General features: G+C 36.5%; 1 protein-coding gene across 5 annotated transcripts in view; it reads right to left on the bottom strand.

Annotated features, from left to right (window-relative positions):
• SLC35A3 (solute carrier family 35 member A3) overlaps positions 1-16,096 on the bottom strand; it is a 70,725-nt gene that overhangs the window by 15,643 nt on the left and 38,986 nt on the right. For all 5 annotated transcript variants that reach the window (XM_045801700.2, XM_045801698.2, XM_087866128.1 and 2 more), the window contains exons 2-5: positions 9,586-9,790; positions 3,830-3,984; positions 3,630-3,752; positions 892-1,063 (exon numbers count right to left, since the gene is read on the bottom strand). In XM_045801700.2, the coding sequence (XP_045657656.2) occupies positions 892-1,063; positions 3,630-3,752; positions 3,830-3,984; positions 9,586-9,790 (655 nt within the window). The remainder of the gene's footprint in view (positions 1-891; positions 1,064-3,629; positions 3,753-3,829; positions 3,985-9,585; positions 9,791-16,096) is intronic.

Raw genomic sequence — 16,096 nt, 5'->3', positions numbered from 1 at the left:
GGATTTAAAGGTTATAATACTGTATATAAATAGTTTAAATATTTGTTCAGGGGTGCCTGGGTGGCTCACTCGGTTGGGCATCTGCCTTCAGCTCAGGTCATGATCCCAGGGTCCTGGGATTGAGCCCTGGAGAATCTGATTCTCCCTCTCCCTTTGCCCCTCCCCCACCACTCATAGTCTCTTGCTTGCTCACTCTGCTCTCTCTTTCTCTCAAATAAATAAATAATCTTAAAAAAATATTTGTTTAAAGGCAATCCTTCAATATGTGAGGTGTGTTTTGTTTTAAACTATTTACTTTCAGTTACAAAAATGACGCAGTATTTAAAAGCTAAAACATAACATTTTGAAATAAAAAGAGGTATTAAGATTTTAAAACAAAGATGAAAATTTCATCATTTCAGGCTTTCTCCATTTAAGTATCTTTTTTTTTCTTTTTCAGCTTCACTGAGGTAAAATTGACAAGTAAAACTGTAAGATATTTAAAGAGTACATCGTGGGTATTTGATATAGACCATGGTGATAACAGTTAATAACATGTATTATATAACTGAAATTTGCCAAGTATTTTAATCTCCTTTTTCAGGAGGAAAATATGTCATCTGTAACATCTTCCCTAAGAATTGTAGCAACCAAGATTAAAGTTCCTAAGTCTCCAAATAGTGAGGACTGAAACATGCTGCATACACCCTTATGTCACAGACCTAAAATTCCATTTCCAGAATAAAAGGCATTCGTTTAAAATACAACGTTTTAAAAAGCAAAAACCTCGCCAGATATTTGTATCAATGGCAGATTTTATGGGAGGCTTATTTATTTAAAGATATATAGTAATCTTTAAACCTAACAATATAATCATTAAAAAATATATATTAGAAAGCATTTAAAACTTACCAAGCTGAATATTTCTTATCCACACTGATTGTTTGGTTTCTTTTAAGATTTTCTCAAAGTAAACCCCAGCAAAGCCACTTGAAAAACATGCTGTGAGAACTGCCATGAGGCCTACAAACTGAGAACCAGCTGAAAGTTGCTTAGAATCAAGCTCTTGAGAATCTGAGGGCCACTGAACAAAAAGAAAAACAAAACTATAGTTTAGTCCTTATGATATTTTACAAAGTGCATATTTAGAGCTCACTCTCAGACCTTAAGATAAAAATGCAACCAATACCATTCTTGGGGATTTGCAGAGGAGAGCTTTTGAAAGAAAACCTTAGAATCATTTTATTTTTTTCCCATTGTGATATTACTGTTACAACTTACAATTTCAAAAAAATTCCCTAAAAAAGAGAAAGAGAATGAGTAAATGCACAGATGCACAAAACAGCTTCTATAAGTTGTAGAAATTCGGAGTGTGAACTGTTGGAGCAGCAAAAGTTAGTGTGGAGCTGTTTGTAATTATGGAAGCTCCATACAGTATCATGTTAACACACCGTGGGCTTTAGCCTCTAGATCAGTGTTCCTGAAACTATCATCTTCATGGTTTTTGTCAAATCTGTGTTCCACCTGAACTATTTATTACTCGATATTTTAATTTAAAACCTCACTTTTTAAAATGTAATACCTACTTTACCTTATCCTTAGTAATATCTATGAAAATATGGGTTTGAAATGACACATTTTTGTAATACTCATTTAAAAATAATTATTAGAAATATTTACTCAAGGGGCACCTAGCTGGCTCAGTTGGTAGAGCATGCAACTCTAGTTCTCGGGGTTTTGTAACTTTGAGCCCCACAATGGGTATAGACATGACTTAAAAATAAAATCTTTAAAAAATGCTTGCATTGTTTAAAAATAAAATATTTATTCAAGATAGACATACCACACTCTGGATGGCAGGAAACTGAAATGATTGGATTTGTTTTTAGATAAACCATACTGGGAATGCCTGGGTGGCTCAGTCAGTTAAGCATCTGCTTTTGGCTCAGGTCATGACCCCAGAGTCCTCAGATCGAGCCCTGCGTCAGGCTCCCTGCTTAGTGGGGAGTCTGCTTCTGCCTCTGCCTGCCACTCCCCTGCTTGTGCGCACTCTCTCTGACAAATAAATAAAATCACAGATAAACCATAGTGGTGACTACATGGAGCTTGAGTTTTCAGGGACAGGTAAGACTGCAGTAAAAAAAAAAAAAAAAAAATCAGGAGGTAATCATGTGAGAAACAAAGAAGACATGAACTGGGGAAGTGATATAAAAGACAGATAAGGACAGAATCAAGAAGTATTAGAAAGCAGAATCAGGGGTCACCTGGGTGGCTCAGTTGGTGAAGTGTCTGCCTTCAGCTCAGGTCATGGTCCCTGGGCCCTGGGATCAGGTCCTCCTAGGGCCCCCTGTTCAACAGGGAGCCTGCTTCTCCCTTTGCCCCTCCCCCCTGATCGTGTGCACTCTCTGTCCCTCTCAAATAAATAAATAAAATCTTAGGAAAAAAAAAGAAAGCAGAATCAGCAAGGTCTTAGTGACTGATTAGATGTACAAGCATCAGGAAGAGTCTAGGCCAACTCCCAGTAAGAGTAAATAATGACGGAAGAAATAGAAACAAGAATAGGTTTGGTAGAAGAAAAGATAAAGTTATGTTTTGGATATGCTCAGTTTATAAGGTGTATTGAATAACCAAGCTAAGATATCCAACAGGTTTTTAGATATACAAATCTGAAATTACAGGTAATGACATAGACTAAGGAACCATGAACATTTAAGTGTTAATAAAAACCTACAGAATGGATGATGGATCCAAAAATAAAGATATAATTTAAGGGAAAGAACAAGCCTACCAGCAACCCCAATATCAAGTATCAAGGATCAAGGAAAAGGACCCCAGGAAGGAACCCAACAAGGAATCATTAGAAAGATGAGAAGAACCAGGAAAGAATAGTATCAGGGAAGCTGAGAGACAATAAGAAACTCGAATGCTCAGACATCCAGTAAAAATCAGATTTGTTTTATATGCAGTATCTTATTTCCCTAATTAGATTTATTTCTTTATGTCAGATAATTTGATTTTTATTTATTTTAATTTAAAATTTTTCTTTCACTCATTCATTCATTTCCTTGTTTAAATTCCAATACAGTTAACTACATTAGTTTCAAGTATACAGTTTAGTAATTTAATAATTCCATATATTACTAAGGGCTCAAGGTAAGTGTACTCTTAATTCCCTTCACCTATTTCCCCCATCTCCCCACCTGCCTCCTCTCTGGTAACCATCAATTTGTTCTGTATAGTTAAGTCTTTTTTTTCTTCGTTCGTTTTGTTTCTTAAATGCCACATATGAGTGAAATCATATATATATATATATATATATATATATATATATATATATATATATATATATATATATATATATATATGGTAGAATATTACTCAAGCATAAAAAAGAATGAAACCTTGCCATTTGTAACAAGATAGATGGATGTAGAGTATAAGGCTAAGTGAAATCAGTCAGAGTTTTATTTATTTATCAGCTGCAGCCCCAGTGTAATATTGCTCAAAGGAAGCCTTCAAAAAAATATGTCAGTTGTGAGAATAAGCATTTATTTGCTTCAACAATTAACAGAACCATATTCTCCATGCACAGTAAATAAGGTTTTGAAACTGTGATAAAAATGAAAGGTATACTTATCTTGAATAGTTACCTGTACAAAAGCAACTCCTGTCATCAAAATTACTAGGGACAGCCACTGGTACACACCTAATTTTTTACTAAGCATAGACACAGAAAATAATGCTGTTGTAAGAATTTTCAACTGATATGTGACCTGAAAAAGAAAACAGCTAATATTATTGTCTGTTTTTTTGTTTTTTAAAAGAACTACTAGAAATATATTTTAAGTACCTGATAAGTAGCTGCATCCAGATTTGACAGTGCCACATAGAGTAAATTATTCTGAAGAGTATATATCCCTGATGGAATAGCAAGTTTAAGTGTTTCCATAGGTTTATTGAGTATTTCATCATGTAGTATTCGATTCAGTGCTCTTAGGCTACATTCTAGTAAAAACATGAAATGGGTAAAATCATTAAGTAACTCTGAATAAGTTATATAACCTCTCTCAAGGCCTGTTTTCTCACCTATAAAAAAAACAGAAACAGTCCTACATGTTAAGATACCTTTAGGTCTAAAGTATACCTTTAATGATACTAATTTTTCTAAGTTAAATATTCTAATGTAGCATATTAAGAAGAGCATTATCCTTATATTCTTTCATTAGGGAACACAAGTAAATTGATTACACACACACACACACACACACACAAACACGCACATATATTTATGATAACCAAAAGCTCAAAGTATTAATTTTTCAGCTGAGTATTCTTACTCTATAGTAGCAACATTATAAGAACTTGTATTTTGTGCATTTCATTTTATCATTAGCTCAACCTCAAAGGGATCTGTCTCATCCCCACAGGTCCAGGTCCAGGTCCAAAGCTGCTATAGCAGCTCAGTGATGACATCAGGGACCTAAGCTCTGTCCATATATACTGGCTTTTTACCTTCATGCTTCTCATCTATTATCTACATGATTATTGCAACAAACTCACCAAATGACTGCTGCACTTCTGTCTGGTTCTTGTTTTTAGACAACGAGAAAGAACAGGAGGACACAGTGACCTAACAGGCATTGCTCTCATAGACCAGGATTTTGATGCATAGCTACCCCTTGCAGGAAGGGAGCTGGGAGCTGGGCAATGTAGTCATTTCACAACAAAGGGAAAAAGGGGTTGGAAAGGGACTTTGAGGTAGCCAACCTACAGTATTAATCACAGAAAGTGTCCAAATAACGGTAAGACACACATAAGCCCAGGGCACCTGGCTGGCTCAGTTGGTGGAACACATGATTCTCCATCTCACGGTCCTGAGTTCAAGCACCACATTGGGCATGGAGCCTACTTAAAAAAAATTTTAAAAAGATACATAAACCCCCAAAGAAAGGAGAATCCTACTACTAAGGAATTCTAAGGAATCCTTCTAAGGAATCCTACTACTTTGCCAACACTTCATAGATGATTTTCTCTGCCAACATAAAACCTGAAGTTTCATTATGAAAACTTTTTAAAAATGAAAATATTGTTTAAAGATTAATATCTGATATTTATCCTTTCCTCATCCTAAAATAATAATAGTAAAATAAGATGTAATAAAAGTTACCAAAAGATTTTTTTCTTAGATTTAGCAGAAAAAATCTAAAATATTAGCTTATTTAAGCATTTTTAAAATTAGGGATGCCTGGGTGGCTCAGTTGGTTAAGTGTCTACCTTCAGCTCAGGTCATGATCCCAGGGTCCTGGAATCAAGTCCCGCATCAGGCTCCTTGCTCAACAGGAAACCTGCTTCTGCCTCTGCCTGCCGCTCCCCTTGCTTGTACTCTGACAAATAAATAAAATCTTTTTTAAAAATTTTAATTAAATTAAAATTTTAAATAATTAATGCTATCATATATTTTTCTCATCAGCAGCTTAGGGAAGGTCTTGTTCCATGTTCCTTCCAATTCCTGTTATTGTTAGACTTTTTATTTTCATCAGTCTGAAGGTAGTGAAATTGAGTCTGTGGCTTTAATTTGATTTCTCTGATTGCTAGTGAGGCTGATCTATATTTATATATTTTTATATGTTTATATAAACATGTTTTTATATATTTATTTATCTTTTTAAAATCTTATTTTTTTAAGATTTTATTTGAGAGAGAGCAAAAGAGAGAGAGAGAGAGAGAGCGCGCGCACCAGCAGGGGGGAGGGGCAGAGAGATAGGAAGATGCAGGCTCCCCATTGAGCAGCGAGCCCTACCTGGGGCTGATCCCAAGGCCCCAGAATCATGACCTAAGCTGAAGGCAGACACTTAACCCACTGAGCCAACCACTTGCCCCATATTTATGTGAATTTTATTCTACCTTACTGGTGACTCAGTCTTCCTTTTTTTAAACCACCAGATCTAGGACGCTGGATGACTCAGTCGGTTAAGCATCTGCCTTCGGCTCAAGTCATGATCCCAGGGTCCTGGGATTGAGCCCCACATTGGGCTCCCTGCTCAGTGAGGAGTCTGTTTCTCCCTCTCCCTCTACCCCACCCCACTGCTCATGCTTGCTCACTCCTGCTCTCTCTCAAATAAATAAATAAAAATCTTAAACCACCAGATCTAGACCGTTTTACAGGTGAAATTCTTTTTTATTTTTTAAGATTTATTTATTTTATTTCAGAGTGGGGGGGTAGGAGCAAAGGGAAAGGGAAAAGCAGACTCCACACTGAGAGCAGAGCCATATGCAGGGCTTGATCTCACAACCCATGAAATCACGACCTGAGCTGAAATCAAAAGATGGATGCTTAACCAACTGAGCCACCTCGGTGCCCCTGACTCAGTCTTCTTTTGCTGGTTCTTCTTCTCAATCTGACCTCTAAATGTTAGGAATGCTACAGAGCTAGTCTTTGGCCTTCTCTTCTCAGTATAAACTAAATTACTTCATTCAATCCTTGATTTTAAAGCAATATATAAGCTGACAAATCTTTGAGCTCCATATTCATATATCATACTATTTAACATTTCCATTTGAATGCCTTATGGGCATCTCAAATTTAACATGGTCCAAAGAGAAATCTTAATTTCCCCCTTAACTTATCTTCCATGTATCATTCATTACAGTACCTACTCACCCACTAATTTAACCTCAAACCTAGGAATTATTCCTCAGACTGAATTCCCCATTTCTGTGACCATCACACACCTAATCTACTAGCAAGTCCTGTCAGCTGTAACTTAAAAAGACATCTGTGTGAACCAAATCACTGCCATCTTGGACAAATCTGCTATGATGATCATTCTGTGATATGAAGCATTCTGGGGCATAGATTCCACCCCCTCCCAACACACACACATACATTCCTTCCTTTTGCTTAACCACATCCTTAAGTATACCCTTGGGATATAACATCCACGATCTGTCTTGGAGATATGACTAACCCACATCTTTTCTTAAACATTTTCCTCTTAGGGGCACGGGGGTGGTGCAGTCGGTTAAGCGTTCTGCCTTCGGCTCAGGTCATGATCTCGGGGTCCCGGGATCAAGCCCCGCATCGGGCTCCCTGCTCAGCAGGGTGTCTGCCTCTGCTGCTCCCCCTGCTTGTGCTCTCTCTCTCTCAAATAAATAAAATCTTTAAAAAAAAAAAATTTCCTCTTGGATCGTCCCTCAACATGTACTCTTCAGCCCCTAGGGGCTATAAAAGCAGGTCTTAAGGGAGGTGGTATTGCAGAGATCTACTCCTCTTGCAGCCATCCAAGACACCCTTGTCAAGCTGTATCTGTCAGCCTTCTCCTTTAGTCTCAGAGCTCCTTCAGCCTTTGGAAGTTGTTTTGCATATACCTCCCATTCACAGAACAACATCTCATACACATCATCTCTTCTCTAGCAATATAATTTAAGCCACTATCATCTTCTTGCCTGGACTAGTGCAATAGCTTCCAAACATGACTTCCTGAACCTATTCTTGAATCTCCTCTGCTGTCACTATGGTTACCGCATTGGTCTTTCCATGTATAAAACGGGACATACTTTGAACATTTCAATTATTTCTTTTTGTTTTTATGGTGGAATTTGTAGCCTACAAAGCCGTCTTACATTGACTGTTTACTGAATGCCAATTCAGTTTTTCTTAGTTCCATTTTCCTCCCAGATCAATATGCTACAGCCACACTGGCCACCATGATAGTTTCAAAAGTATACCAAATTTACAAACAACTTAATTAAAAAATGGGCAGCAGGCTTGAACAGATATTTCTCTGAAGATACACAAACGGTCAATAAGCACATGGAAAGATGCTCAACATCATTAGTCATTAGGGAAAATCAAATCAAAACCACAATAAGATACCACACCTACCAGAATGGCTATACTTTTTTTTTTTTAATGAAAAATAAGTATTGGCGAGGATGTGCTATAATTTTAAAAAACAAACAGAAAATAACAAGTGTTGGCGAGGATGTAGAGAAATTTGAACCCTTGGACAGTGCTGGGAATGTAAAATGGTGCAGTTGCTGTGGAAAAGTCTGCACCATTTTAAAAATGTTAAATGCAGAATTATCATGTGATGAAGCAATTCCACTCCAAAGTATATACTCAAAAGATATGAAAGCAGGGACTTATACCTCTATTACAGTATTATTCAGTGTTCATTACAGCATTATTCACAATAACCAAAAGGTGGAAAAAATTCAAGTGCCCGTGAATACATTAATGACTAAAATGTTATATATACACACACATATACAGCAATGAAGTATTATTTAGTCATAAAAAGGAATAAAGTTCTGATACATGTTACAGTGTGGCTAAGCCTTGAAAACATTAAGTTAAACAAGCCAGACATAGAAGGAGAAACACTGTATGGTTCTACTTAGATGGAATATATAGAAGAGGCCAATTCATAGAGACAGAAAGTAGATTAGAGGTTTCCAAGTGCTGAAGGTAAAGGAGAATGGGAGTTATTGCTTTATGGTTATAGAGTTTCTGTTTGGTGTGATGAAGTTTTAGAAATAGATAATGCCAATGGTTGCACAACACTGCGAATATAATTAATGCCAATGAATTATACTTAAAAATGGTTAAATTTAGGGGCGCCTGGGTGGCACAGCGGTTAAGCGTCTGCCTTCGGCTCAGGGCGTGATCCCGGCGTTATGGGATCGAGCCCCACATCAGGCTCCTCTGCTGTGAGCCTGCTTCTTCCTCTCCCACTCCCCCTACTTGTGTTCCCTCTCTCGCTGGCTGTCTCTATCTCTGTCAAATAAATAAATAAAATCTTTAAAAAAAATGGTTAAATTTATAAAATTTATGATATACATGTATGTGTAAAAATATATATTACTACAATTTCAAATAATTAATAATGTAATAAACCCAAAAAACAGAGTTGTACACTTCAAAATCTGACTTGTATGGTACATGAATTATATTTCAATAAAACTGTTTTTAAAAAAACTATCAAATTAGTCACTGCTGGACTAATCAATGCAGCAAACAAAATAAAAAGCATTGACTTTAATTATGACCTCACTAAATTTCTAAAAGTTACAGAATTATAGAATTTACTCTTATTCTCAATTATAAATGCAAGAAACTACATTTCATAGTTCTAGCATTAACCAGAAGACATGAATCATGATGTAGATCAGAATAAAATACGTTTGTTACTAGACTAAAACTGTCCTAAGAAAATGAAAACTATAGGGGGCACCTGGGTGGCTCAGCCGGTTAAACAGCTGCCTTTGGCTCAGGTCATGATCTCAGGGTCCTGGGATGAAGACCCACATTGGGCTCCCTGCTCAGCGGGGAGTCCGCTTCTTCCTCTCCCTCTGCCCATCCCCCCCTCCCGACCCCCGCTTGTGCTTACGCACTCACACTCTCTCTCTAATAAATAAAATCTTCAAAAAAAAAGAAAATGAAAAATATTGAAATGTTCTTAATACTGTGACATTAGATAACAAGGCAACAGTGTCCAAATGTGTAGTTACAATATATATTTATGTATATATAACCTATGTAAATAACACCAAAACAATTGAATAAATTGCAATGACTTAAAAACAGAAAACCGAAAAACTTACTGCTGTCTTTGTAGACTAATAAAATGCAGGCCGTTATTTTCAAAAGTTCAGCAACAACCACTGCTGTAGAAGATAGATAACGAGGTCCCTCCTCTTTTAAAGTCCTAGAATAACGCATCGTTAGAACCAAACTGGTAGTCTGAAAGACTAAAATTCCCAAGGAAAGGTATTTTAGGTTGGCAGACATTGTTTTATCTTCATTTGCCTGAGAGACAAAACAAGCAGGGCAAATAAACAAAATTAGAAAATACAGAAACATATATTAGAAAATACAGAAACATATATTAAAAATCACTATGAGACTTCTCGTTTCAAACAAAATAGAGTTAAGTGCATTCCACCCTTTTCTTCCTGCTAATCACAACTATAAACCCTGGACCAAAGGAAAAAAGTTAACTACTATAAGACTCTGAAAGGTGAGGAAAATAAGACAAACTAGCTAGAGATCCCAGATCCTAAGTGATAACCCAACAGTGAATTCCCTGGAGACTTTTTGCCACCTATGTATCTCCCCCTGGCTGCCATAACGATTCACAACCTGGAACCACAACAGGTGGAGAACAACAACAAACAGAAGCCCTAAGAAAAACCCATTGTCTCCAACCAAAGGAATAGGAAGATAACAGCTCTGCAGGACAGAGCCCTACTAATTGGATGCTACGTAATGTGTGGAACAGAGACTTGCTGACCATCCCTACCCTGCACTAATGAGGGCAGAGACGGTACGGTGGCCCTCTTCCCTCCCACCGGAGGCTACAGCTACAAAGACGATTACGGCTGAGCCCTATGAACCACCCCTGACCTAAACAAGGTGAATGTCAGCAAAGAGGCAGCACTCTTCTTCCCTCTCTGGTGACTGCCTACTAGTAAAGAAGATTTAAGTAGGAACCAAGGTCTCATAATACCCAAAATGTCCTTAATACAATCCAAAAGGAGTATATTCCTCATACCAAAAAACAAAACAAAACAAACAAACAAACAACAACAACAAAAACCAGGAAAAAATCTCAACTAGGATAAGTAAGAACCACAACACAGAGTTGACACAGATGTTGGAATTACCAGACAAGAATTTTAATTTTTTGTTGTTGTTGTTCTTGTTGTTTTTTAGAGGGAGAGGTGAGGAGGAGTAGAGGGATAGGGAGAGAGAGACTCTTAAGCAGTTTCCATGCCCAGTGTAGGGCTCGATCTCACAACCCTGAGATCCTGACCTGAACTGAAATCAAGAGTTGGACGCTTAACCCACAGAGCCACCCAGGCACCTCACTGACCTCCAGACAAGAATTTTTTTTTTAAAGATTTTATTTAAGAGAGAGAGAAAGAGAGCACAAGCAGAGGGGAGGGGTAGAGGCAGAAGCAGACTCCCCACTAAGCAGGGAGCCCGATGTGGGGCTCAATCCTAGGACCCCAAGATCATGACCTGAGCCAAAGGCAGATGCTTAACCGACTGAGCCACCCAGGTGCCCCAGACAAGTTTTTAAAAGCTACTGTAACAATGCATGAACAACAAGCAATTATAAACACTCTCGAAATAATTTTAGATTCACACAGAATAAAAAGTAGTACAAGAGTTCTTGTGTACTCTTCACCCAGCTTTCCCCAAAGATGAGTTGCAAAGTTCCTATATTTTCCCTTAAGTAATTCAGAATCGACTCTAAGAAGCTCATTTTAAATATGAAGATACAAATAGGCTAAAAAGTAAAAGAATGGAAAAAGATATGCCATGAGAACTATGAGAAAGCTCGAGAGGCCAAATTAGTGTCTGGAAAAATAAATTATATAAGAATTATTTCTAGAACTAAAGAAGGACATTTCATAATAATAAAAGAGTCAATACATCAGTAAGATATAACCATTATAGATGAATATGTGCCTAATAACATAGCTTCAAAATACATGAAGCAAAAAATAACAGAATTAAAAGGAAAAAGCAAGTAAATCCATAAGTCATAATGTGAGATTTTAACCTACCATCCTCAGTAATTAATAGAATACACACACATGCATACCCAAAACCCCCAGTATGAATACAGAACATCTGAACAACACTATCAACCACTGTAACTGTCAAAAACATGGAGATGCTCCACTAAGAGCTTCTTTCAAGTCCTTCCTCAGTCCACACTCAGTGGGGCATCTGCTTGAGATTCTCTCTCCACCTCCTTCTGAGATTCTCTCTCCATCTCCTTCTGCCCCTCCCCCATTCTCTTGCGCTCTCTCTCTCAAATAAACTAAAACATATTTATTTATTTATTTATTTGAGAGAGAGAGAGAGCAGGGGGAGGGACAGAAGGAGATGGAGAGGGAGAGCAGCAGACTCTGGGCTTGACCTTACTACCCTGAGATCCTGACCTGAGCTGAAACCAAGAGTTGGAGGCTTAAAGGACTGAGCCACCCAGATGGGGCATGCAAAGATTTCTTAGATAGGACAGAAAAAGCTCAAACCATAAAAGAAAAAATATGGATAAACTGGATATCATCAAAATTTAAATTAAACTGTTTGTCCAGAGATACTGTAAAAATAATAAAAGGCAAACCACATCATGGGAGAAAATATTCTCAATATGTTTATCTGACAATGCCTTTGTAACCAGGTTATATAGAGAACTCTTACAACACAATAAATATAAAAGACAACCCATGAGTAAAAGATCTGAATAGACATTTCACCAAAAAGACAAACAAATGGCTAATAGGCACATGAAGAGATGTTCAACATCATAGTTATTAGAGAAATACAAATTAAAATCACAATGACATACCATTATATACCTATTAGAATGGCTAAAACTGTAAAAATTGATGCCACCAATGGATGGAGAGGATTTTGAGCAAATAGAGCTCTTAACATTGCTAGTGGGAATATTAAGTGATAAAATCACTTTGAGTAACAGTTTGGTAGTTTATCTTAAAAAATAGCAATAATCTTTTCATATAACCTAGAAATTCTACTCTTAGGTGTATACCCAAGAGATTTGAAAGCATTTATCCATAATGACTATATATGACTATTCATGGGAGTTTTATTTGTAACAGGCAGAAACTGGGAATAAACCAAATGCCCATTAACAGGTAAATTACTAAACATACTGTGGTACATCCTTATGATGGAATACTATTTAGCAATAAAACAAAATGAAATGAAATGCATGGTAAAACATCAATGAATATTAAAAAGAAACGGAGCAAAAACGTTTATAGACAAAACAGTGTATACTATATGATCCATTTATATGAAATTCTAAAAAGGGCAAAAGTAATTTGCAGTGATGCAAATTAATGGTTGACTGTGGCCAGGGGTTGAGGTTGGGGGTTGACTGCAAAGGGATAGCAAGAAATTTTTGGTGGTGATGGAAATATTCTATATCTTGACTATGTGATGGTTACACAATTCTATTCACTTATTGTAACTCACTGAACTAAACATATAAAATGGGTACATCTTACTGTGTGTAAATCACAGCTCAACAAAGCTGATTAAAAGACTGAGGACATACTAAGCAGTAGCATTCCCCAGCAGGCTTTCCTCATAGCTTTGGTTCTGGCTCTAATTTCTTTAGATTAATATCAATGGTGTTCTGTTAGTCTGTTCTTCAGCTCAACTCTATCCTTTCCATGATTCCATTTTCTATCCTAAGTTTTGTTAATATGGACCCTCTTTATTGTATATCTCTTTATAGCTCTCATAACCAAGCCACCATTTACAGTTCTAGATATATGATCCTCTGTCTTCCCTTACCTCATAATTATTAAAATAGCATGTAATATATTCAAACAGATTCAGCAGCCATTATTTGGTGCCTATACTAGGCCAAGTATCATGGTTACTGAGAGAGCCTATCCTTGAAAGCACAAAGTCTAGCTCATTAAATTTAGCAATTCTCTGACTGAATATGCTCCAAAATCAAACAATGTAACACCATCAATATAAGGATAAAATTTTTAGTGATGAAAAAGAATGATTGAAAAAATTACCTTAAGCCCTTAATCTGAATTTCAGAGAGAAAAATTTGAATAATATAGTCTTTCTGGTCACATATAAAAAGGATCAAGCTTAGAGGAAAAAATACATACACTTATGTATCAACCATCTCACTTTTGTAAATCTGCATTAGCAAGAGTCCTAATGTGAAATAAAATTACAGCATTTTAGAGGTAGAAGATGTTTTAGAAAGCATCTAGTATAAATATCTTCATTTTAAAATGAAGAAAATAGTGAACAGAGAAGTTAGATGATTTGTTCAAGGTCATTTAACTACTACTGGGAAATATATAGTTAAATATCAGGTTTGCTAGCTCTCACTTTATGCTACTATAGAATTCCAGAGGATAACCTGGTGGCCTTTATCTCTGTATGGAAGGAGAGCAAGTTGCCAGCAATCTACATTTGGCATAGGCACCTGTTTCTCCTGGAAAATCTATTCAAGGAAGTCTTTTGTTTATTCCGTGCAGCTAAGATCATAATGTACCTGTTAAAACAGCAATGCTCCACTTTCCTGTCAAATGAAATTTTAAAGGTCAGATTCTAAACCAGGATATACTATTTTTACTATTTTGCTTTTCCATTTCCAAGCATATACAACACCAATACATTCACCTTGGTAATTCAATTCTTAATTATTAATACAGTCAACAGTCTCTAAACAATGTATTTAAGAATGTGAGATAAAAGAAAAAATATATATTGGTCTCTGCCCCTACCTCCTGACACAGGGCTCCTGAAACCCTTGTAACTTCCTGCATGATCAGCTTTTTTCAATTTACTACCAAAAGCCTTAAAGACCAGTCAACAAATTACTGCCCATGTTTTTTTAAGGTCCTGGTGACTAAGTTCCCTGAACTCACTTTGGGTTCAGGGAGGCTCTCAGATTCATAACAGGATCAGAGGAGTAAGGATGCTTAGATGTTCCACTTTCATTTAATAGCTAAAACCTGAAAAATGCATTCTTCTTGATCACTAGAATAAAGGACACTATTTCATTCTGATGGCTTTTCTTTATTTTGTTCTGTTTTTTAAAGATAGCATTTATTACTTCATTTTAAAAAGCAGTATATTCTTAGAAAAATGCAGAAAACTTATTTTATTTTTTTTTTAAGATTTAATTTATTTATTTGACAGAGAGAGAGAGACAGCCTGCAAGAGAGGGAACACAAGCAGGGGGAGTGGGAGAGGAAGAAGCAGACTCCCAGCGGAGGAGCCTGATGCCGGGCTCGATCCCAGAACGCTGGGATCACGCCCTGAGCCGAAGGCAGACACTTAATGACTGAGCCACCCAGGCGCCCAGAAAACTTATTTTAACTGGTAAAAATCTGAACCATAATCAACTATCCAAAAACATCTAATAATATTTTGGTATAGATTTTGTCAATAATTTTTTTCTTATTTCAGCTTTTAGGAGATCCCTAAACCCCAGGACTTTAGTAGCAAAGGTGAAATAAAGTACCTAGACCATTTCACACTTCCACCTAAAAGTTTTCAACAACCTTTTGGGTTTCTTAGTTACATGGAAAATAAAGTCTTGTAATCACAAAGTTCCACTTTTTCCTAAGAGACAGATCTTTCTTGAGGGGGAAAAAAAATGGAATTTTAAAATTCAATCAAGTACCAAGAACATAACATCCATGATTCCATCACCCAGAACTGATGTCTCAATTTTGTCACATTTGTTTACCTTTCCTTTTGTGATGGAATAAAACATTACAACTAAAGTCAAAGTCCCCTTTAAGCCAAAACTCTAAGTCCTATTCCTTTCTCCTTCCCCAGTAGGAACCTATTACAAGTTTAGAATACATATTTCTAGTCTACTATTAAAAATTTCTCATACATATATAAACATAATTGTAAGCCATAATTACATTACCATGGCCTCAAACTGTGTCCATTATTCAGCATTTTCCTTATTCTACTCAGCATTGTTTTGTCAGCTATGTTGATATACAGACCTGGCTCATTGTTTTTAACAATTCTGATGTTTCATCAAATGAGTGAACCTTTTATTTACCTATTCTCCTACTGATAAACATTTAGCATCCTTTTCCTTTTAAAAATTTAAATTAAAAATTTTTTAAATTTCCTGGGGCACCTGGGTGGCTCAGTCAGTTAACCGTCTGCCTTCAGCTCAGGTCATGATCCCATGTGGGGCTGGGATTGAGCCCCACATCAGGCTCCCTGCTTAGTGGGGAGTCTGCTTCTGCTTCTGCCCCTCCCCTCTGTTCATGCTCTCTCTCTCTCTCAAATAAATAAAATCTTAAAAAAAAAAAAAGCTTCTAAAGATTCTTGCTTTACAACGTCAATTCTGAGTTTAAATGCTCAAATGTTTTAAGGGCTTAAAATGTTTAAAAAATATACATTACATGAAGTATATGTATCATTAATGTACACTACTGCTACTACCTCTACCCCCAAATTAATCAGGATTAGTGAGAAATGAGTTGTGTATACCATCATTAATTGCATTAGATATGCATTAACTAAATTTTGAAATACTCAAAACATTATATACTGATAATT

Source organism: Ursus americanus, chromosome 12 (assembly GCF_024610735.1).
Source record: "Ursus americanus isolate L20-20 chromosome 12, mUrsAme1.1.p, whole genome shotgun sequence".
NCBI lineage: Eukaryota > Metazoa > Chordata > Mammalia > Carnivora > Ursidae > Ursus > Ursus americanus.
The sequence above is the reverse complement of the archived record's forward strand: the minus strand, read 5'-3'. Positions and strand labels throughout refer to the sequence as shown.